The 24700-nt window shown below is 41.4% G+C and overlaps 2 protein-coding genes across 8 annotated transcripts in view; one reads left to right on the top strand and one right to left on the bottom strand.

Annotated features, from left to right (window-relative positions):
* Positions 1-21778, top strand: part of camta1a (calmodulin binding transcription activator 1a) — a 316283-nt gene extending 294505 nt beyond the window's left edge. For 6 of the 7 annotated variants that reach the window (XM_087782474.1, XM_087782475.1, XM_087782472.1 and 3 more), the window contains 13 exons: positions 6344-6528; positions 8806-9002; positions 9094-9172; positions 9243-9606; positions 10558-11027; positions 11702-11880; positions 12514-12757; positions 13293-13364; positions 13435-13455; positions 13565-13767; positions 14924-14998; positions 15182-15212; positions 17305-21778. In XM_087782474.1, coding sequence (XP_087638600.1) covers positions 6344-6528; positions 8806-9002; positions 9094-9172; positions 9243-9606; positions 10558-11027; positions 11702-11880; positions 12514-12757; positions 13293-13364; positions 13435-13455; positions 13565-13767; positions 14924-14998; positions 15182-15212; positions 17305-17337 — 2153 coding nt within the window. In that variant the 3' untranslated portion in view covers positions 17338-21778. The remainder of the gene's footprint in view (positions 1-6343; positions 6529-8805; positions 9003-9093; positions 9173-9242; positions 9607-10557; positions 11028-11701; positions 11881-12513; positions 12758-13292; positions 13365-13434; positions 13456-13564; positions 13768-14923; positions 14999-15181; positions 15213-17304) is intronic. The other variant, XM_087782473.1, reaches the window with a different exon arrangement.
* Positions 21779-21976: 198 nt separating this feature from the next.
* Positions 21977-23264, bottom strand: LOC148059847 (urotensin-2-like). Its single transcript, XM_087782478.1, has 4 exons — positions 23144-23264; positions 22973-23083; positions 22160-22203; positions 21977-22090 (listed from the first exon to the last, which is right to left on the bottom strand). The coding sequence occupies exons 1-4, from the start codon at positions 23262-23264 to the stop codon at positions 21977-21979; spliced, it is 390 nt and encodes a 129-aa protein (XP_087638604.1).
* Positions 23265-24700: the final 1436 nt, after the last annotated feature.

Genomic DNA, 24700 nt, shown 5'->3' with positions numbered 1-24700 from the left:
GACATGAGTTTCTCTATGTTGACATGTCATGTGTTGCTGTGTAGTCATTTTTATGAACTTATTTATAAGGGGTTTGTGTATACAGTCTCAGTTTTGCAATGTTCCACTATATCTATCCAGTCCATTCCATGAGCTCTAGACAATATGTTGTTTTATTTAAAAATATTTAAGAGAATGACAGAATGCATGTTTTAAATGTATTTAGGGGAGTGTATTGGCAATAATCTGGCGATACGATACGTATACAGGTGCCACGTTTTAATATTTTGCTTTACTGTAGGAACAAGGATATATTTGTATTATTACTGCAAGTAAAAACCAAAAATTAAAACCAAAAATTGCCCAAATATCAGCATGTTTTCTTTGTTCTTTGGGCTTGGGAGGGCATAACTACTGCTGCTATCTAATGGCTGGGAGTTTTATTAATCACAAAAATGAACAAACGCTGTGATATTTGTATGTTTATTGTACTTCGAAAACATTTTTAAATATTAATATATAAACCATAGAATAACTACGATAAAAAGTATATATATGATTTGAAAGCCAAAAATCGAGACAGTCCTGTTAAATATTGAAACAATATTGTTTGAAAAACATTCTTAGTTTTTAAATGTTCTAGGTCATGAAAAGCTGCACAGTCCATGTGAAGAGCTCTTGACTATGTGTTATTGTATCAAAAAGCATTTGAAAAGGATCTATTTTTTTTTTCATTTAAGTGTTGAAAATGAAAATGTTAAACTGAACACTTGCCAACTTTCATGTGGATCAGTGTTAGCTGCAGGCATTCAGACTTAAAATCTGTAATTCTTATTTTCAGCAGCACAGCTCGACATAAATATCCAGACATTTGTATGCATGTTTAAGTTTAAGAAGCCCCTTACTGTATAATCCACAAAGCTTGAGCCGACCTGTACCCTGAGACTGAAAGCCAATACTGTATCAGTGTATTAGTGGGATAGTAGTTGACAATAAATCCCCCGGAGACGTCCAGTCCTGGCATTTTACCTTCACACCGCCACTATGAATCTTTGAGGCGCTCAGATTGTGCTCGTATTAACCTGCACCGCTGGACAATTGCCAGGAGGTTAAAAGCTGCTTTGCGAAGTGTCGATCAAGCAATGTGACCTTTGTTTGTGGCTGATACACATCTGGGTATGAGGATGAAAACTGAAAAAGTATAACAGTGTGTACTGCATTCATGGCCACTGACAACTTAGTTTGTAGTTCAATTCCACAAATTATTAACTTGATATTAGCGTGTACACAACCAACTTCAAGAAGAGCAAAATAATAGTATTTACCATGTCATATATAAACCATTTTTAAGATTTCATTAAAAGAAGCCAAAGGGACTTTAATAAGCAGAATATTTGCTAAAGATGCATGAGACAGTGTGGGGGTTGTTATAAGAACCGTTGAATTACCAGGTCAGTGCAGTGAAAACCACTCTCAGCGTGTTGAACAAAATCATTAAAGAGGCGTGTTGTGATGTTTGCTTCTGGAAGAGAGATGCCTGGGTTACAGCCTGGCGTTATCACCCATTACCATTTTAATGCAACTACTTTTGGCTCCATCAGTATCCAAGTGCCCCGACTGTCATTACTGTTGTCAAATTATAACTTATTGATATTGACCCTTCCGAGGGTTTTACTTCATGTCTCATCAACATTTTGCTTCTAATACTGGAATGAGAAAATTCCAAACCATAGTTGTTATTATTTATGTATAATGCATGATGTAAAATATCTTTATGTTTTCCTTAATAACTTATTAAACAAAAATGTTGAGCTGGAGTTCATTTGTTTCTCTTACTCTTGATGTTCTGAAGAGATTTTTGGTTGATTTATTAAAATTGGGCATCTTTAGAAGTGATTCATTCATTTTTAGAAGATTTTGAAAGTTTCTCATCAATGCAGATCTGTTCACAACTAGCTAAGAAATTGCAAATCAAATTGTCATGTCGAGATTTAACCACCCACACAGGTGGATTCAATTCAAGGTTGTTTTTATTTTTATTGCATGCTTTGTTTTAATGGTCATTTGATGTTGGCTCCTTGGCAGAGGTATGTGCTGTCAATTGACATTTCTAGCTATCAATAAACCTATAAACCGAAGACCCAGAAAAAAGGTAAAAAGATAAAATAGGTAGGCTAACACAAAATAACATGTGTAGGGTGTAACATGATGAAGAAAATAAGTTTTGTTTTCGATGAGCAGCCCGCCATGTGTCCCAGCTGCTGCCAGATGGTGTGACCTCTCCCTCACCACGGTCACAAATACCACCCTCTGTCAATCAGCTGGCATCCCTGCCCGCGGGGGAGGCTGGCCTTCAGACCGTCTACTGGGTCACATTTGAGTAGTTGGCCGGGCCGCGGCGCGATAATGAGCTTCCGTGTGGAACTTGACTGGAGTTAACTCAAGCGGCGCTCCAGAAGTGAGGATTTATGGATGTCCTTGCTCGCTTAATCAAGGGTCTAATGCCTCGTAAGCCCACAGCAGACGAACACAACTTAATTTGCTTTTAATTTGAAGTAATAAAACATAAAAATTATAATAAAAAACACCTCTTAAATTATCTTAAACGTTTATTTAGTACGAAACTCTTGCTGCTCCTTTTAGGAAAGTTTGTCATCTTAATCAATTAAAAATGAACATATTTTGACCTCTGATGAGGTTCAAACAAGATTTATTAAGAAATGGAATTTGATTTCAAAAGATTACTTCCAATCAGAGTTGGCAGAATTTCCGTTATCTACTGGCAATACTGGCTGACTAGTTCCTTTGTTTTTCTTAATATTTAAGAAAGTTGATATTCTGTTTAAGAATGAACTCGGGCTTCTCTTGTTTGGCTTGCTTGACTTGGATGATCCCAAACCCTTAAGAAAAGTTCTGGCCTGTGACTTGGTTATGTTGCTCTATCTTCTCTCATTTCATCTAGCGAGTGTCAATACCTGCCAGCGGGCCTGAATCTCACTCCTACTGTGCGTCTCTGAGTAGCAATAAGCAGCCCCGTGCTTCCCGCTCCCTAATTTGTCCATATATCACCAAGAGCCGCTGCTGCTGCGCCCCGAAGACGAGGCAGCTGAAGTGGGTTAGGACTTGAGGCACCGTGAGGGTTGTAAAAGCTAATGAGATGCAGTTAATAGTAGACCATCATCACACTGAGGTGCTGCCTCTTCACGGAGAAGCTCAATCATCCACCACACTAGTTCATATAGCCCTCACTTCTGCCGCTCATGAGCAAAGTTTGCTTCTTTATATCCCGAAGATGACTTCAAATTAAGTGCCGGTACCACAACATCAATTTAATATTGCTTCATTACACAGTGAATACCTCAATGTAAACTTTGACAATCATTTGTTCTGGCCCATTCTTGCTTTATATATTATAGTTTTTTGGTTGAAAAAGACACACCTGCACCTACATTTAGTTGCATTTAATAACCATAACCTTTTCTTAAAAGTACAAATAAGATATTAAATGATGTACTCTATATTGTTTCTAATTAAAATTACAATTTGGATTAATATTGTAATGGTGTTAACCTTCTATAAACAGGGTTTCTAAAAAAAAAAAAATCTCGTCAAATATAATTCTAATACTACTTATTTGTATAAAATGTCACAGTGGAAGAAGGTTGCCAGTTCGCTTCCAGCCAACTTGTGACCTTTCTGTGTAGAGCTTGTATATTCTCCCTCCTGTTACATAGGTTTACTCCTGGTACTCTGGTTTCCTCCCACAGTCCAATAACATACAGAGGTTGATTGGGGAAATTGTCCATAGGTATGAGTGTGTGTGTGAATTCTTGTATGCCTTTTTGTGCCCTGCAAAAGACTGTGTCCTGTCCAGGGTGTCCCCTGCTTCTCGCCCGATAAAACAGGGATTGACTAACACGTTTTCTTCAGCTCAACTGTCTAAATGAATAAGAGTCATTTTAAACCATCTACCTTCCATTAAATTGGTCAAGGGGGGGGGTTGTCAAGATATTCTTCTACCCTCAGTTTGTCTCAGAAAAAGGACAATATAAGATCATAATCATGAAAATACCATTTACCTTTATTTTATTTTGATTTGATTATAAAGTTAATACAATACCATCATTATTTTTTTGTACCGCTTAAACCCCTTTTTAGGGGGGGGGGGGCCCTGAGGGTAGAAGAATATCTTGACAACCCCCCCTCGACCAATTTAATAGAAGGTAGATGGTTTAAAATGACTATTATTCATTTAGACAGTTGAGCTGAAGAAAACGTGCAACATTAATTGTTATATGAAAAGTTCTTTTGAGACACCAGGTCAAGTTTCGTGGATGTTTAAGAGAAGTTTGTACAATTTTTTTTTCCGCGAGTCAGGGCGGACAGTGCTTTGGTCCACATTGTCACAAAGGAGGAAACCAAAGAATAGGAAGGCGTAATATTGTCACAGTGTAGTTTCCATCTGTTTGGCTGCTTACCTTCCATTCCTCCTCCCCCTCCTCCCCTCCCATCAACCCACCCCCAGCCTCCCTCTGCAGTGGACGTGCGATGCATTTGTAGCAGCAGGTGGAGATGACATCATCTGCACTGCAGCACACTGCAGCACTTGGTCTGAACAAAGACATGTCAGCCTGCTGCTGGATATCTCCCTCCAGCCGTCTTTTCATCCCAGTCCATGTTACGTAAGCACTAGGAAGAGGAAGTTTAACACAGAGACGAGATGAAGAGCAACTCTTTAACCGAGACGAGAACTCTTCCTGCTTCCGACCTGCTCTAGACGCACGAGTGGCACCAGGTTAGAGCAGAAGAAATCTCTGGTCTGGACGATTAAAAAAGATGATTTTCCACGAAGCACAAAGACATATTTGGTCTCCAGTGATGGCAGATGTTTGACCTCTTAAGAGGAGCCGTACTATGACATTAGCTATCTACTGAATCATGCTGTCTCCGTCCTGGAAATGTCACCGGGTTCGTGCTCTGAAGGCGTCCCACTGATAGAGCCACATATGGCACCAACACACCAGCACCAGAAAGAAGATTTGTAGATTTTTTGATTTTTTGATTTCATTGTTTGCCTTACTTTTTTCTGCTGCTGCTGCTGCTGTACATTCTGTCTCCTCCTCCATCTCTAAGCCAATGGCGTGCAGCAAGGCCGTACACATGCCATATTCCTGTCGCCTAGTAACCACTCGGCAGCAGGTTGCCACAGAAACGGCCTCATAGTGGCTAAATGGGGAATGCTAATGCAGTCTTTCATGCTCCCTGCTGCAGTGGGCTCTTGGTGCCCATCCCATTGCACAGTCGCACTACTTTGTGCCATTTATTGAAATGATCGGTGATGGCTCAGTGTTGACATTGTTTGGCCAACAACACTTTGGATTATAGACAATACTTTTGATGGGGAAGTTAAATATAAAATATGAAGTAATATTATTGATTTACAATTAAAACAGAAAGACTATAAGACAACAACAAACTATCTGGGTCTCCATTTTTGGTATTATTTTTTAGTGGAGGTGTGTATTGGGATAAATCTGATATGCATCACAATACAGTTGTATCGCTACAACAGATTGTGACCTATTGCATCACAATAGGAACAACTAAATACGTACAGTAATGTGTGAGTATCAACTCTGGAGTGGCAGAATATACATCCCAAAACATCAGCTTAAAAAGCTGCTGGACTCAGAATCAGAATCAGAAAACCTCAGAAAACCTTTATTAGTCCCGCGAGGGGAAATTCGTATCCTCTCATACACTTTTACAGTTACAAAGTTGTAATACATTTAAATGAGACTGCTGATTTGAATGAAATATAAGATCATAATGAGAAGATCCATGTCATAAAGGAAGCAAATTAATCTTTTGTTTAGCATAAAACTCCTCAATCCTTTCCTTTTTTACTGCCTTTTTTTTAGCTCCTTTTGAGAATGGTTATACTCATTGCCAAACTAGCCACTGACCTATCTTTCAAACTGGATCGGTCTAGATCAGGAGACGTCGAGTGATGTAGTACGCAACATGAGTTTAGTGATGGGAGCCATTAGCAGATGATTGATGGGGTTTTAACAACTGTTTTAGTTGAGCTGAAGTTAATGATTGATGCTCTTATTTTCACTCACATTTGCTGTCACGTTAATGCAAACAAGTGTTGTACATCACAGACGACTTTCCATTTACTTTCTACTTTACATTAGGACAAACATAATGGCCTGTCGTTTGGTTTGAAGCAGACGTGTGCACCTTGTTGTGCCCTGAGTGATGAAAGCAAAGTAATGTGGTGGAGACTGATGTGTTTTTCATGTCAAGCCAGGTATCTATTTTCATTACGTGCTTTCTTGTGTACCTGTTTTTCCTTCAGATAACCAGTTCAGAATGTCTATCCTGGAGCGCTTGGAGCAGATGGAGAGGAGGATGGCGGAGATGGCCAACCACCAGCAGCAGAGCAGCGCAGGGAGCGGGGGAGCTGGAGGAGGAACAGGGGGTTCCGGAGGTGGAGGGGCCGGAGCTGGCGGTGGAGGAGGTGGCAACAATAACCAGTCGCAGGTGAGGGGCTGCAGAAGATTCTTTGTTTGTCTTTATTCTTTAAATTAACATCCATATTCTGCAAGTTTAAAACTGATAAAATAAGTTTATGAAGGGACTTTTCTCCCGTCAACTATTATAGTGAACACATAGAGCAGGGGTCTCAAACTAAGCTGGCCAGGGGGCCACCAGAGGTTGATTAATGTGGAGACTAGGCTGTAGGCTGGGATGTCTTCCAGAAGTTTTTTTTCTAAACTTTGACAAATTTTGGACCGCGTGTCTCAGGCCACAAATGGCCCATGGGTTTTAGTGCTGTCTGGGTGGATCTGTACAGAGCTACAATGGTCCAGTGACAACTTGGTGACAACCAGTCCGGACCAGTAAAGCTTTTAAAACGTCATAAAAAGTTTTAGATCACATGGAGTGAGGTTTGGTGTTTCTACCTTTTGTCTGATACCAAAACAATTATTTCGATAAAATGTATAAAGAATGAAGAGATTAATGAAAATGTGTTTAAAGTTCTTTAGCAATTGTTTTTCTAAAGCAAAGCTGATCTTTAAGTGTGTTACAATTGTGTTCGTTTTTCTAGATGGATGTGTTCAAATAGATGGTTTATGTGCCCTCACTCACTTGCTCTCTGTGTGACGATAGTCAAAAAGCAGATAACTCAAATGCAGACTTGTGCTCAAAATAAACTCTCACAATGGGCAGCTGGCGGTTTGAGGCGGGACACATGGATGGAGGGGTCTATTTGATTGTTCGGGGTAATTTGAGACGTGCCACCACCTGGTTGAGGATATTGGATACCCCAAAGGGGCCGATGAATCTGTGAACCACAGTGAGGATGACTGACTTATTCTTCGATGCGGGCAGCCCCACCACGAAGTCCAGGGATATATGAGACCAGGGTCGGTGTTGCACTGGAAGAGGGAAAAGCAGACCAGAGCTGAGGTAATTGAAGGTCTTGTTTTGGGCACAAACCGGGCAGGCAGACACGCTATCTCGCGTAATCTATCATTATCTACAGTGGGCCACCAGAATCTGCGTTTGAGGAAACAAGGTGCGAGCCTGATCACCTTAGACCTCATAGCTTCTTGTACGAACAATTTGCCCTGAGGTCCATCTCCAGGGTCTGGTTCCATCCTTTGGGCAGCCCTTACCTCCACTTCCATGGTCCAAACTAGGGCAGTTGAGATTAAGTCGTTGGAAGGAAGGATAGTCTCGGTTCTCTCCTGAACTTCATCCTTCTTTTCCGGTAGGCGGGAGGAGGCATCAGGCTTGAGGTTCTTGGTGCCCGGTCTGTAAATGAGCACAAAACTGAACCATCCAAATAATATTGCCCACCTGGCTTGGCGCGAGTTGAGCCTCTTAGCAGTTTGGATGTAGGACAGGTTCTAATGATCGGTGCATACTAGGAATGGTATTTTGGCTCCCTCTAACCGATGTCTCCATTCTTGGAGGGCCAGTTTGACAGCCAGCAGATCTCGATTTCCAATGTCGTAATTCCTTTCCGAGGAAGACAAACGGTGAGAAAGAAAAACGCATGGATGCAGCTTACCGTCTTTGGCCGAGCTTTGTGATAGCACTGCTCCGACTCCAATGTCAGAAGCGTCGACCTCCACTACGAACTGGGCAGCAGGGTCAGGTTGCACAAGAATGGGTGCTGAGGTGAACCTCTCCTTGAGTTCTTTGAAGGCCGTTTCTGCCTCAAGAGACCAGTTGAATCGTCTGACAGATGAGGTTAAAAAGGTTATGGGTGCGGTGACCTTGCTAGCAAACCCCAGAAACCTCTGTAATTGTCTCCAATGGGAGGGAATGAGACACTCAAGGACTGCCTTCACCTTGTCCGGATCCATTTTAACTTGGCCTTCTGCGATTATGTAGCCGAGGAAAGACACAGATTTGCAACTAAAACAGCATTTCTCGCCCTTGACGAAGAGACTGTTCTCTAGAAGGCGTTGGAGAACCATGGGTACGTGCTCAACATGTTCCGCCTGGTTCTTGGAGAAGAGTATCGTCAAGATGGATGAACACATATCTATAGAGCCAATTCCTAAAAATGTCGTTAACAAGATGTTGGAAGACAGCAAGTGCGTTAGTGAGGCCGAAAGGTATTACCAAGTACTCGGCCAAGGTGAGTCTTAAAACAAGGACAACAAGATATTAATATTTTATAGGTGTGACTGACCTTTTTTGGCAAGTGCTTTAGGGGAAAGAGGAAGAATGAAGTCAACTATGTCGTGACTGTGATATGGAAATGCTATACGAGCCGTGACAACTTTGTTTTCTGTGTTTCAGTGTGGATCTGGCCAGCTCCAGCCCAGCAGCTCCTTCGAGAGTCGTGTGGTGGTGGTCTGCGAGAAGATGATGAGCAGAGCCTGCTGGGCGAAATCCAAACATTTAATCCACTCCAAGACTTTCCGAGGGATGACACTCCTTCATTTGGCGGCGGGCCAGGGCTATGCCACCCTTATTCAGACACTTATCAAGTGGCGGTAAGAAGCAAATACTTGTAATGGCACTCTCATTTTAATTGCTACAAACATCACTAAAGAGCCGCTAATTGTTTTCCCCTCTCTCTTCAAGAACCAAGCATGCTGATAGTATCGATCTGGAGCTGGAGGTAGACCCTCTTAATGTGGATCACTTCTCTTGCACTCCTCTGGTAGGCCTCCAATGAATTCCTTTCTTCCATATTAGCGTGAATGTGAGGCTAATGCTGTACTTCTTGGCAGATGTGGGCGTGTGCACTCGGGCACCTGGACGCAGCCGTGGTCCTCTACAAGTGGGACCGGCGAGCGCTCGCCATCCCAGATTCTCTCGGCCGCCTCCCCCTTTCAATAGCTCGCTCACGGGGTCACACCAAACTGGCTGAGTGTCTAGAGCAGATGCAGAGAGAAGAGCAGCAGCCCCCAGCGTCTCTTCCACCCACCACCCGCATGTCTTTCTCCCCGGCACCTGAAAACACCTCCGCCGACAGCTGGATGGTCAGCTGGGCAAACGACACGGTGGTCGCACCAGGCAGTAAGAAAGGAGGCGTGGCCACCTCCACTACCACTTCCACAACGACTACTTTGAGCACCACCAACACCAACCCAGGTTAAACACATTTATATATTTTTTAATTCAAGAAATGTTTTTTTCAGGTAACTAAAAGGCCATTTTTTGTTTTATGTTAAAGTAAACTTGGTGAAATTGTACCTGAACCTTTGTTATGCATGTGGGTTTTTTTGTTTTTTTTTAATTTTGGTTGGAAGTCGAAGTTGGTCTTTAAATTAAATTGAAATTGTATTTAAAAGTATTCCACTTGAATTTCACTTGCCTTAAACTGTAGGGACTTTGATCATTATAAGTATATCAAACATCCCCATCATTAAAGCAAGAAAGCACATAAACATCAGCAATTAAAATGATAGTAAAATACAAAAAAGAGAGAACAACAAACATATAATAGTGAACACTTAAGACTGATGAGGTTAGACTCTTTTCTTTTACATTTCACATGGTTTAATTCCTTTATTAGAAACAGAAAGAAGATTTTTTGTTTCCAATCGTCCAATCTCCATTTTCAGATTTATCTTTTGACATATGCAGTTGTAATTGCATTGGTAAAGGTTCAGAGAGGTATTTGTAGACCTCAAGTAATGATCCACTTGTCATAGTGTTCCATGGCATAGCTATATGTACATCTCTAGAAAATAAATTAACCTTGTTGCTGTTTTTTGTCATTTTTTAATACATAAAGTTAAGGTTCACAATTGATTAATAAGCTACATTTTCTTGATTTCCAACATAACATTTTTACATAAATTAAGAAAATACAATGAACAAATTGGCCTCTTTATTCAAGAGCCCCTCACACACACACAATTAAGATAAAGCAACCATCTAGTATATTTGAGTTTAATTCATGTATTTGTATTTCTCAATAGCCACTTTTATTGCATTTTATTGCGAGTATTAGCTGATGTGAGCTATTCTTTTCAAAAATCTTTATTCTCAATTAATTTAAAGTTCCAAACAAATACCTTTAATGAACATTCTTTACAGATTTAAGAAGACCCAGGTCGGAACCATCCAACTACTACAGCAGTGAAAGCCAGAGAGACCTACCACTCGCCAAGAAGCATAAACCAAACCCTGAAATGTTCCAGACACGGCCCAACAAGGCCATGTCTGTCCCATTGAGCCTGGAGCAACAGCAGCTTCACAACCTCTCCACCAGTCCCAAGACTTCCGAGGGTCTGGGTGCTGACAAGAACATGTCCGTAGGAGGCAGCACCACGAGTGCCCGATGGCCCTCCAGAGAGAGTTTTCCGAGCGGAGGATCGGGAAGGAAAGGAATGGGCGTCGCTGCAAGCGGCAGCCTCGGGAAAGAGAAGCTGGTCAACAGGTTACGGCAACGGGAGCAGCTCGGCATGTTGGTGATGGCCGACAGAGAAATGGCTGAGGCAGATCTTCTGTCGTATCGGGAGGATCTTGAGAACCAGGATTGTCTCACTCAGATGGATGACCTGCAGGTGAGAGAATTGACCTTAATCTTACATTGATATTGAACAATTATCAAACTGTATGTTATTATTAGTCAGCTTCCTGATCATCTCCCTGGGAATGCAGCCCATTGACTTTATTTTTGTGGCCCTCATTAGGTCAAAGATCTTGTAGAAACTAGCAATCTTATTTTATTAATTAAATATATGAATAAATAAAAAAACGTATTATGCTTTTATGTCGGATTAGATAATGTAATTTCCCACCACTGCCCTAGTCAAACCTATCCTCTCATGTCCTCATGCTAATGAATGATGAGATTCTCTAACACTTTCTAAGATACATCTGGAACCACTACATAAAATGCCATTTTAATGTCCTTTGAAAATCATTTAAAATGTAATTGTTTTAACAAAGACAGAGACCTAGTTGGCAAGGTGACACACATTAAATAAAAAAATACATTATATTTCTCCTCTAGCAGTTCTGTGACGGCTATCATCCATCAGCTGACACTCTGATGTTTACCAGCACAGAATAATAAACTCTCCGCATTGATCATTCCTCCATTGCCAAGTGGTATTTTCCAACCATCCATCTCCGAGCGTGCTTTTCCAAGTCTGCCTTAATGTCGTTTACATCAAGTGTACACACACAGAGGTCAGAGCTTTCTCGCCCCACTCACATCTGCCTCGAAAAACAGGTCAATATGATGACTCTGGCCGAGCACATTATCGAAGCGACGCCTGAGAGGATAAAGAGGGAGAACTTCGCCGCTGCCGACTCGGTGCCCACGGACACGTCAGGGGTCAGCAACACCATGAACTGGCTGGCCAACTACCTGGGAGATGTGGAGCAGCTGCCGAGCATCATACACCTCCGGTAACACATGCTTACACGCTGTAGCTTATTGTTTTGGGTACAGTGGTACTGCATATTTAAATATATTGTATCAAACTGCAGTTAGGAAACAAACTGCTGCTTTACTTCAACAGTTTAACTTTTAGTCGGATGTCCTTATGATGGCACCCACTATAAAAACACTGAGCACTCAAGATGTATTTCTACACACTGCTCCATTAAGTGACGGCTACAATACTGCATTTCATTTCTACATCTATGTTGCTATGTCTTAAGTGATCGCCAGCTGTGATTGGTTGGCTGGGCGTCAAAGCACTATGGGGTTACTTGAGGTCACTGTAACTGTGACGGTTGGCACCTCATATCCAAATGAATGTTGTTCATTTAAAGTGAAAAATAACATACTTAATACCACTGCGGTTTTTGTGTTATGTTGTAATGTTAACATAACCTCTGCACTAATCGAGGGTCAACTACATAGAATAATGTCTATCAAGGAAATATGATGGCAATGTTTGGATGGGGAGAACTAATATGTTTGCCTCTATGATAAGGTGTGACCCCCCTCATCATAATGAAATCAAGTTTCATATTAATATTGAATAAATTAGAAATGTTGACCTAAAGTTTATTTTTTGTCTCTTATCCGTTCAGGTCACTGTATAATGTCCCTTTGACCCCGTCGTCCAATCCAAGCATCAGCCCCGGAGGGTCTCCCCTGAGAGAGGGATCCCAGGACCGGCCCGTGCTTCCATCGCCAGCAGACTGGAGCGAGTTCATCAACGCCTCCAACAGCAAGGTGGAGCGAGACCTGGCACAACTGACCCTGTCAGACCCAGAACAGCGAGAACTGTACGAAGCTGCCCGTCTAGTCCAAACCGCCTTCCGCAAGTACAAGGTACACCCTGATCCCCGGGTGCCGTGTTTGTGTGCTGCACAACTTGCAGTGACGACGTTCAAAAAAAAAATGATCCTGTTTAGTTTGACTAACTTAAAAAGGTTGTGGTTCATTTTTGTGTGAGCGTGTTCTAATAATACTCTTCTACCCATGTTCTTCTGCTAATATATATTGGTGTTCTCAGCATGGATGGCTTGATCAGAGCATGGCCTTGCTTAGTGTCACTCTGCACTCCCGACATTGACACCAATAAGCTACTACCTAGTTCTGTAATGGCCTGGTATAATGCCTGTTAAAAACTGCCCCCCCACTCTCGCTCCCAACTCTTCTTCTCTGTGCTCCCACCTGCTGCAATATTCTCTTTGTTTTCTCATCACAAAATGTTTTTGGGGAGCTCCTCTTCTCACTCCCATGATCCAGAGGGTAGATCTTCAGCTCCTCCTCAGTGATGTCAGGAGACCTTGACAAACCCTTGTGGCCAAGAGTAGGTTGCACCGTGTTGACCCCTGACCTCTACCAATGTATTCCCCAACAGGGTCGTTCACTGAGAGAGCAACAAGAAGTAGCTGCTGCTGTTATTCAACGGTGTTACAAGAAATACAAACAGGTAGGTGCAAAGCATCAGCTTAACTTGAACGAAAAGTTGACGATCACGTCTTGTCTTTTCCACCTTCAAGCTCACGTGGATAGCCTTAAAGGTAAAACTTCATTACTATCCAAGGCTGAAGCCAGCGTCTCAATCTACAACTTATTGTTGACCTCTTTTTTCACAATTCAAACACACTTTTGTCTTGTTGTTATCGGCAGTATGCACTTTATAAGAAGATGACGCAGGCCGCCATCCTTATCCAGAGTAAATTCCGCAGCTACAACGAACAGAAGAAGTTTCAGCAGAGCAGGAGGGCTGCTGTACTTATCCAGCAATATTACCGCAGCTACAAGGAGTTTGGCAGGTTAAAGCCTCACCAGCGCGGGGTGGCTGCTGCTGCTCTGGTGCAGCACAAATTAAGGTAAATACCAGGTTTGTAATGGAGTTGAATAGTGTTATGAATCAATACTTCTCTTTCTAAAAGCCATTATCTGTTTGTGAATGAAAAACAAAGTCACAATAACATACTAATGGGATGAATTGGGGTGAAGTGATTGGCTCAGAGACAACAATGACACAATATTATACGTAGCTGGGATTGAACTCAGAACCTCTTAACCAACATACTTTAGGCATTTAAATAGCATAAAAGGCAACTTGTGTCAAAACCCATCTGTCCTGCTTCACTCACATGTTTCAAATAAGTCTTCCTCTCAGAGATGCAGTAAGTCCCTCATCATGACGATGTTTTGAAATTGTTTTTAAGTTTTCCCCCGTCTGAAATCTCAGCGAACAAGAGGTTACGAAAGTGGAGCCCATTATGATGTAATAATGGTCTTCACTCCTCCTCCAGCCAGCTAAAATTACGCTTTGTGAATACAATGAGTCCCCTGGAGGTGTAGACATCTGGGATTGATGACACGTGGTGACTCCTGAAAAACTAAGTATTTTTTAGAAGGCGGGGACATTTTCTAACGTAGAGAGTTGCGGTGTTGTGACAAACAAGGACTGATGAATACAATACAGGTCCAAGATCTATTTAAGAGACCCTTAAATCAACACATTAGTTGCCCTTTAATTCAGGGGTAACATTTGCTCAAGGGCCTCATTATACACTTTTGAGGAGCATTCAAGCCAAAATAGAGGAGCCAAAGTAAGATGGAAATAACATTAAAAAAAGAAAAGACAAAGCTATTAACATAAAATAAACCTAAAAAGTCCAATATTTAGGTTTCATTTTGAAACCTTTTGTTTTTTTAAATTCTGCTAAAAAATGTTGGTTTTTTTTTTTCAAAATATGATCTAAATTTTCTCTCAAATGTTTTTGAAAAGTAAAGACCAAAACCAAAAAAAGCCTTGACAAAGAACTTAAGAAAGTTTTATTTAGAGTTAATACAGTAATAAATACAAATGTAATTGAGAGAAACATTTAAACATGTTTTACTCAGATTAGTTCCACACTGAAGTCATGAGGGCCACATAAATAGAGTCAAAGGGCCTAGGTCCACACTTTGCCCATGTCTGGCTGAATTGGACGGCGGGTGGAAGTTAGCTAATTCTTCTCGTCTATCTCGTAGGAGTAGTCGTCTCACGAAGAGGCAAGATCAAGCTGCCAGAAAGATCATGAGGTTCCTGCGCCGCTGCCGTCACAGGTAAACAACAAGAGCACAATGTTCAGACTCATCAGCATTGACTTTATTTGCTGGAGGAATTGGATGGTTAGGTTGTGTCTACTTCCACCCCAATGTTTGTGGCCCCCACCTGTCCTGGCCCCCCTCCACAGTGCCTATTTTGTGCTAATAGCTGTTTGGTATTGTTTTGCTGTTTATGCCAAGCCCCTTGATGGACCATAGACTGTTCAAGCGGGTGAGTGCAGCCTCAGCAACTCAGTTCGTGCCTCTCCAAGTCTCTCTCTATTCTGTCTTCTTCTCTGACTCCCCCCTTTCTCTGCTTCACTCTTTATTAATCCCCTCTGATCTTCTTCTCTCTACCATCTACGCTCTGCCTCCTCTCCACCTTCTTCTTCTTCATCACTGTTGCTTGATGCCTGCTTGCATGAAGACTGCCGACTGGAGCTACAGGTTTTAGCTTAGACTTCTTTAAAGATCTTGAACTAACAACATACTAATGAATGACAATCTCTCTACAACATTTAACAGGCTCTTCTCTAGCGACTTTGTCCCTCGGGACGGTCTGTTTTGATTTCACTTCTATGTTGCCAGTTCAAGAGGTGAACTTCTTCTCCATGTTCTTACTCTGCTGCATGTCCAGCGCTGACAACTTTGGGTCTTGCTTCAAATCCACTGGCATGCTATATGAGCCTGCTGTTTTCTACTGGTTTCCTAGCCGCGGTGCCACTTTCCAACGTATTCTCTGTCCTTACGATTGACTTGAAAGAAGAACTTAACTTACGAGACGTGTTTTTTGTATTTGGATAAGTGGCACAATGTCATGTGGGTAAGGAAGAGGCAATATATAGGTCACGGAAACAATAGGATCCTCCTCCCACTGGGACTCTGTCACAGCCACCTAATGGATTTGTACCTCCAGGGAGAACACCAGCAGAGCAGGATGGGACGCTGCACACACCCACAGACTATCATACTCCATCCCCTCACTGCCTCTAGGAATGTACTGCTCTAATATCGCCTTTTACTTCCCTCTTATTCCTGCAAGATACATTGATTGATGGCTTCAAATTATTTATAAAACCTGGTACAGTGTCTTCAACTTTTAAAAAGGCTTAAACCAGTCCTCACCATTACATTTCAACTTTTAAACTGCCAACCTGGAATTGTTTTGTATCAACAATTTATTTATTTTAACATAAATTAAGTGTCTCGAACTTTCACCCTGTTTATGAAATACAATTTGTATCTCTTTGATCAATAACTTGAGGTGAAGAGGGGGTTTTAATAAACAAAATAGACCAATGGGAATTAAGTTACACAAATAAACAGACTTCTGGCGGCCCCCAAATAAAATTAGGTTTGAGACCCATGACCTCTTTTTTTTCTTAAAGTATGTTTAAGAAAAAATGTTGCTAAATAGAATGCAATTTAAAGGATGTTATTAACTATGATATCTAGATAACATCCATCTTCGACTTCTTTCTTAGATTTTTTTCACCATGATCCAAAAGCTGATCTATAGTATAAAATGGAAGATTTACATTTTTTGGTGATGCAATTGTGACCCGGCATTCTATTAAATATTTATTATATATATATATATATTTATATATTATTTATGTGTCGTAAAATATACTTTTAATGAGAACTTTTCATACTCCAGTTTGAGGAAAGTTGTGAACATCATCAAAGAGTGTTTTTCCCGAAATCCCTTTATGATTCGACGGCTTGTGAGCATGTAAAGGCCAGATGTTAAAAGCCGCAAAAATCGAGCTGTAACCACATCTATCTCAGAATCCATTAACCAGGACCAACTGGCAAGTTTACTGCCAGCAGCAGGAGTCGCGCTGTCAAATAAAATGTCGATGTTTGGATCAAACTGGATGACCACGGAAAGCCTTTTTTTCGGTGTCCCTGAGGGATTCGCTTTGAAAATAACTTCTTCTCTGATGTAGACGGCTCTTCTTTATCCCTCAGCCTGGGCTAAGGACATGAGTGGGATTCGTGTGGCAGTTCAGCGTAGTTTCTCTAAATGCAGCCGCTACATCTGGACACATAACACTGTGTCTGTTTGGCAGCCCCTGCATTTAATCTGTGTGTGACTGTTTCTCCAGATTAAGATGGACGGGTACTAACTTTATAAGATTTATGTTCACCTCTTCCTCTTCCCATTTGACTTTGACCTTTGTCCTCAGGTTCCTCCTAATTGTTTTTATTCAAGGTTGAGTCCATTTTTTGCAGCGATCCTGATCAAGTTCTTGTGAAAAGATGTCTGAGCATGATTCTTGTTTCTCGGTATTTATGGATGTTCTCTCCGTCTTTTTCAGGGTGGAAGAATTGAAAAGGGACAAGGAACATGAGAGCCCTCATCGGAGCCCCCTCGCAATGTGACATCATTCTCCTGACTCCGTTTTTTGATTTTGTACCCGAGACGTTTGGAAAGAAAGTGTTGACGCTGCTGCGATCATTGCATCGGCAGTGGAACTTGTTTAATAACTCGACGACATACAACTGAATTTTCTCCCCACATTTCCTCCCTCCACTGGATTATTATGCTTTTAAACGAGGTGGGGGGTGCAGAGCTCTCGCTTCTGGCATTTTTTGCACTTTTTCATGGATTTATTTGTGCTTTTCAAAGATGTCATGAGAAGTCCGGCGAGGTCTGTCACGTACCAGGACCTAAAAAAAGATGTAATGGAAAGGCTGCTGCTGATTTTTTCTGAGACTGTGTTCTAAAACTCTGGGCTTTTTTCTTTTCTTTTAATAGATCATAGATCATTTGAAGAAGGATTTTTTTAAACCAAATATCATTGGTTACCCACACTGACAACCTCTTTCCACTGAAGTAGATTTCTATATTAGTCCAGGTAGATCAACGACTCCTCCTGTCCCACTGTGCTCTTCCCCATCATTCTGCCTGCACGGGTGGAGCTACACCTGAATGTAGTTTTGGGGTTAAACATGCAGAAGCTGTAGGAGGATGAAGACATTCTTAAAAAAAAACTATGCTTTATCATATCTATATATATAGTCACTTTATTACTTGAATTTGTTTCATACTGTCCGATGTACATGTTCCCTCATGTCTAATATACTGCTGAGCTGTATCTCCAAACTCTATGTTGTTAATCCTGCCAAGAAAGGAAAATGCATGATTCTTGGCGAGATGTTGCTTGTGTACTTATGGTCGAGTCTTCAGCCTCTCTGTTTTACTTTCCACTTGAAGTGGACGCATCCACAGCTCCCCTCTGGAGGGACGACGTGTCTCCTGTACTTCTGTTGTTTTGTTTTAATCGTTCAGTCACTTGCTCCCCGTGAGAGAACTGCTCGTTCTGGTCATGCAAAATAGTTCTTGTTCTGTTCAAGTGAACTTCAGAGCCTGCGAGGGCTTTTGAGGGGAAAATCACATACATTGCCTTGACATCTTAGAGATTCCTTGAAGGGTTCCTAAGCTTGTCCCAAAATAGGGGTTTGACAAATCCATATTTTTGACAATTAAGCGATTTTCTGTATATAAAGAAGGCTGGAGGTACATATAAAAACACTAAACCCATTGGGGATTGTATTTTAGAGATATATTATTTTATTCATTAAAAAAAATGGGTCAAAATAGGTACGAGACAAAATCAGAATATTTGTATAGTTTTCTTTGAATGCCTAAAAGTACGGTTGTATTGTTTGTATATAGTGTAAATATTTGGGATCCAAATGAGCTAAGTGCATGAGAAGTATAAAGAAAAGGAAAAATAAAAACAAAATAGTAGTGGCTATGCTCTGTAAAGTTCAGAATATTTCACTATTAGAGTATTTTATTTAATTTGGATTGTTCTTAAGAAGAACATTTTTTTCAAGCATGATGTTACTGCAGTTTAAAAAAAAAAAAAATCATCCAATGCAATGTATTTAGAGTTAGGAGAAGTCTGCAAATGATCTTAAAAAAAACAACCTTTATGTTCGGTATGGTTTTGTTTTATTTATTTATTTATTTTTGGGCAACCAATAATCTTTTGCCAACGGTGCCATGGTCAGTGAATGAAACAGTCATGCAGTGAGACAAGCTAGCGATCAGGATCACCACTAAAATAAAGCGCGCAGGTGCTTGATTTGAAAATCGAATGTGTCACATTACTGAGGTTTCTATTTCCATGATTGTATTCGGTGTGATCAAATATGGCCGCGTGTTCCAGTATTGACTCATCATGTCCACGGCGTCGCAGCCTGTTTATTTCGGTGCCATCGTCTAATTTGACTTTCATTTCCATGTGATACAAATATTTCTGATCAAGTGTAGCAAGTATTCCTGATTCGGTTTTTTTACCATCATTGTTGTTCAGCCAAGTGCCACTGAGAACCCTGATGTTTATTGAATTGTATTTATTTTAAGTGCCTGTCCACCTGGTCTTACAATATCAGTGTTGAAATTCAACCCATAACCAATCTCCCTTATCAGGAACCCGGATTCAGCAAGGCCTTTTTTTTCTTCTTTTAATTTCAAAAGGGTAGAATACTGGACTGATGAAGGTTTGACTGACATGACAAAGCTTGATTTGGTGACCTTTAAAGATTTTTAACGTTACCAATTGTCGATCTTCATACTTACCTCTATCTTTAAACGTTTAGTTAACCAGTGAGGCCATTGAAACAGAAAGTTCTGACTTATTAAACCACATTTTCAATTGACATTCTTTATGACGAAATTTGATCAAATGTGTCATGATGGTCAACATTTTGTAATACTCTAGCGAATCCTTTAGCTGTGAATAACTCGACCACTTTGCTCTTCAGGCGACTTAATGTCGAGCGTTTGTCATTTTTATAGCCGGGATTGATTAATTTTCATGCACCTATCTTCTCTGAGTTCAACCCTTAACCTTTGAGCAACGCCATTTCAAGATATGTATCCGTCCAAGTACGCTCATCATGGCCGCGAAGAATCAGCGATCAGAGAAGGTCACCTCGCTCTAAAGGCCTCCTCCACTCGGATGAGCCGCCCTGTCCTTCAGATGATCGGACATAACTCACTGCAGAAATTAGCCACATGTGACGGAATCATCTCCCGTCCTTGAAGTAGACGCATAAGTGCTGAAGCCGTCGTGTCAATTAATACAAAAAAGACTTCTCTGTGCCATACTTTCAGAGCCTTATCATGTCAGTCAAGTCGCTCCAATATCAGCTCCAGTTTCTCACCTCCAAGTCTCAAAAACGTGCACGACTATAGCTCCTCACTGACATCTTGATTTTAGCTTTTTTTCTTCTTGGCAAATGTGAAATACAGAAACTTCCATACTGCAGGTTGAGGAGTCGACACGGAGGCGACCGGAGAGGCATTTATTACGCATGCATGGGTTAAAATAGCGAACTTGGTGGCCGAGTGCACCAAAAAAAAGCATGTTTCTCTTCCTAGAATCAGTAGCCAGGTAGGTTTGGGTTGAGAGCACTACAGTAGACTTGGCATGTGTCCAGAGGGCAGACCGGGATCTTAATAGTACGCAAACGATGAATATTTTCAGCGTCATTTTTCTAGCTTTATATTTCATTTTCCGATCGGCACGCCCCCCCCCCCCCCCCCCCCCCCGACTTTAATTGGCATCGATCGAGGATGCACAAGCGGTGACTCGCACGAACACACACATGCACAACACGTGACACAAACTTGCTTCCTGAAGGTTCAAAAGGATGACAATTGTACTTAGATTTCTGCTCTTGGTGCAGTGACGCCCCAAACTGGCTTATCATCTTATGATTGTTCACCATCAATGTAGTGTTTGAACTTAAGGTTCAACTTAGTTTACCTAGTTGGAGGACCATCTAGTGCAGGTGTCAAAAATCGGTTAACACAGCCCACAAGCTAAGTATGTATAGCACAGCTCAATTTTTTTTAAATACTTGTTTAAAATGATAAAGAAAAAAGTTTCAGGTTGTGTTCTGTCAAGCAGAGTTTATAAAAGAATATTTGTGCTTCAAGGAGACACATTTTCTTGTTTTATGAGGTATTATTTATAGTCAATGGAAATTCTTTTTGACCCCTAACCTGGATGGTGCATAACTTTCGGGACCTATGAGATTGAGTTTCACACTCATTGTGAATTCATTCTAAATATGTCAATTTAAAGACATGAATTAGTATATAGTTCAGAAAAATTATACTCACTATTTCAGTTGCCATGTTTTTGGTTACCCAGAGCCAAAGCAATCAGTGAGCAGAAACCATACCATAATATTCTCCACACGTGGGCGACGAGCAATAAAGAATGGAGTCTCAAGAGATTGGATACTTGTTTAGTGGACATACTCTTATGCAAATGCAAGTATTGCGAAACAAGCATTCAGTAGTTTATGGACCGGAATTATAACGGCACCCTTTACCGAACTGCACGTTTTCATCAATTCCAAAAACCAAAAAGAAAATAAAGATTCTGCTTTGATAGAAAGTCGAGCGGCTTTGACACTCTGCATGTGAACTAGTGTTAGATCTACTTTCCCTTTCTCACTCTTTCTCTGTCTCACCCTGTTATGTGACCTGACGTTCCCCCTGCAAAGTCTCATCCCTCTTTTTTGTTTTCCTCCTATTGTGTTAGCTTCCTTTTTGTCCCTCTCTTCTTTGTAACTTTGAGTTCTGTAACTGTGCATGTACAAGCGTCACAAACTCGATGGATATGTTACAAAAAATAACGAGATTTCAGCTGCTGAAGCCATGCAAAACAATTTGAATTGCCCTAAAATATGGAAAATGTTTTTGAATGCTTTATATTCTTTCTGCTGTAAAATAATAAAAAAAAAATGAGAAAATGATAAAAAACATGAAAAAGTTGGAACTTTGCGTCTTTTTGCTTAAAGAAACAGATACAATGTTTTTTTTGAAAGTATCATTTATTTTGTTTACAATATGACAATTAAAAATGTGAATCACAAACGGAACAACCACTGGATGTGAACGAGTTTCATGAATAACGAAGGTTTTGTTCGTCAACGGCGCTTCTTCTCCTGTGAACGAGTCTTTTAGACGCAATACTTCCAGAAACACTCTGTATCCCCGCCTCGCTTCCTCAACTGCTTGTGGATGCCCAGCATGCGACTGAACGGGCTTAGAAGGCTTTGTTTCTCGAGCAGGACCTGAGGGTGAGAAGCGTAAACAAGTGTTTGAAGTTCCATCTTAAGTCGTTCCTGCTGCAGAAAACTCACCTCTGAATCCATCCCCCTCGAAAGCAGGCCAGCATTTCTTAAACCTGTGATCGGTCAAAATAACCAGTAAGTACAAAAGACATCCTTTACTTTGTGTTGTTCACAATACTGTGGTGTTATCCTGCTAATATCCAGCAACCCCTGTAGAGTTCCTCCCCACACTGTCTGGCATCACACCCCTAGAAGTCGTAATCCATTTCTCCACCCCTTACCACGACTCCACCCCACCCTGGATGGATCCTTGACTGCTGGGACAAGCAATGGTCCAAGTCAACTTGAGGAAGTTCATAACCCTCCTTCAACCAATCCGCCTGAATGTGACCTGCCACAGAATGCCTGGGTCAACCTCAACAGACTTCGCTATGGAGTAGCAAAGACCAGAATCATTTGCTGCTTTTGTGATTGAGATTGGCAGCCCTGTTTTGAAACTTGTTTTTTTTGGTCTTCCGGGCACTAGTAGAATGTAACTTGTAGTATGAACTTAGCAGCAAGTAGACAGTAGTGATCTCCGTTATTTCACGCAAGGATGCAGAATAGAAATCAAGGTTGACTAGTTTCACTAGTTTAAAGCCCGAAAAACTAGTCACATAAAATATTAAACTTTTTTTTTATTTGAAGATCAGTTAAGAAAAGGTTTTTTGTGTCTGTGCCTATTCATTAGCTCTCAAATACATGTCAAAATGTATTTAAGTGTATTGTATTGTGTTTTTCAAGTTATTTTGAACCTGTCAGGCAAGTCCTCACATATTGTTTTTTCGTTGGAAATTGACACTGAGGCGGATATTCAGGCCACACCGTTGAGAAGTATCTTACCATCTCTGCTGATGTCCACAGGTGTCAGAGACGAATACCTGAGAGCATCTGAGGAAGGAAAGGACCGGCTAGACAGGGTCAGATCTACCAGAGGTCTGTGTCCTCGCTCCTCTGAGGGGGGGGACAACAACAACAAAGTCACGTTTAAACACTGTCGGATAAAGGTTTGACTTTGAATCAACTCACCGGATTCTGGGTAGGACATCTCGGCCGATTCTGCGATGGGGTGAGCGAGGAGAGGACCAGAGGCTATGAGGAACAAGGCCCAGGACAGGAGCGTATTCCCCGTCATTACACTGTTGTGGTCTTGGATGCACAGGCTTCCAGCAGGGACGGAGACTGGGTGAGGACTGTCACGGGTTCAACTTGGTTATATACTTCCAGCCATTGCCTGCCCGTCCCCCTGCATAAACGCAACATCCTGTTGACTGTCGTTCGGCCGCGCTAACAATATCGCTCGCCATAAATCAACAGGCGGTCCGGCTGAAATATGGGGGCGATAAAAGGGCAAGTGTCGTGGCCTACGCTTCAAGGTGAGAGTCATGTTTTAACCATCTCATCGTCCTGATTGACTCTTTTTACTGACTTTGTAAATGGAGTATCGCCGCAGCGTCCACCGAAGGAGCAGGTGGAGGCGCAAATGGTAAATGTTTTTATTTTATGCCGCCGGTTCATTTACCTGCTGGGCCATTTGAATCATCTCCACCGCGAACGCAGAGGAAACAAGCTGCATACAAAGCAGCAAGGGCTCATCATAAAAGTACACAATTACTGGAGGAGCAGAAATGAAAACGGTTCCAAGGCCTCCCGGCTCATAAGCCATCTGACATTTGACAAGCAGAGGGGATACGACAAACCACTAAGTCAGAGTGATTGAGCGCAGTGGTTCCGGTGATGTGTTGCTGGCTGCTCTTAGTCATGCCGTAAAACTCCTGGTTAGGCATGAACAGGCAGGAGGTTCGAATTGAGATTCTGCGGTTTGTGACGTCAGTGTTCATGATAATGAGAGACTCTTCAACAACGCTGACATTTAATTTTCCGCTCCAAAAGGTCCAGAAAGTCCATTAGGTGGAACACTGTATTATGAAAAAGCCATTAGGATTTATATTGTTCATTAGTCGACACCCCGATTGGAGACCTAGTTTAGTTTCTAAAATAAATGTGTCCTCACATGTGAAATATTTACTGCTGGTGGTAATGGTGACAGCCTCATTTGTCTTTTTGTTCTTTGTGATCTGCAGAACTATAGTAGCTTCATTGAAAGGTCATGCTTTAATTGAAAAAGATATTGTATTGTTTTCAGGAATGCTTTTCAGAGGAGACTGGATGTATAGCTTTTATATAAACGCATCAAGTAAGTAAAGATAAAGTTTTTTTTTAATCATGGTTAACCATTGGATAATCTCTCTAATGTCTCGTATATTAAAAGGCAATAAAGATAAACTTATTCTGCTCTGTGAAAAACACTGAGGTGGCGTTGGTTGCTAAGTAATGCCTAAATAAAAAATCAGACCTCGAGGAACTGTTGGCGTGTCAGGGGGCCTTCCAAGAGCTGGACAGCAGACCTGTACACCAAGAGGACAAGCGGCAGCTGTTTGTCCCAGTCTCTCTGGTGCTCCGTGGTCAGGATGGCTAGCTGCTTTGCCAAGGTCCTATCAAATCTTTCCACAAGACCATCGCTTTGGGGATGTAAAGCTGTTGTCCGGGCCTTGTGCATTCCCAAGTGGT

This window comes from Callionymus lyra, chromosome 19, assembly GCF_982586985.1.
Source record: "Callionymus lyra chromosome 19, fCalLyr1.hap1.1, whole genome shotgun sequence".
Lineage (NCBI taxonomy): Eukaryota > Metazoa > Chordata > Actinopteri > Syngnathiformes > Callionymidae > Callionymus > Callionymus lyra.
The sequence above is the reverse complement of the archived record's forward strand: the minus strand, read 5'-3'. Positions and strand labels throughout refer to the sequence as shown.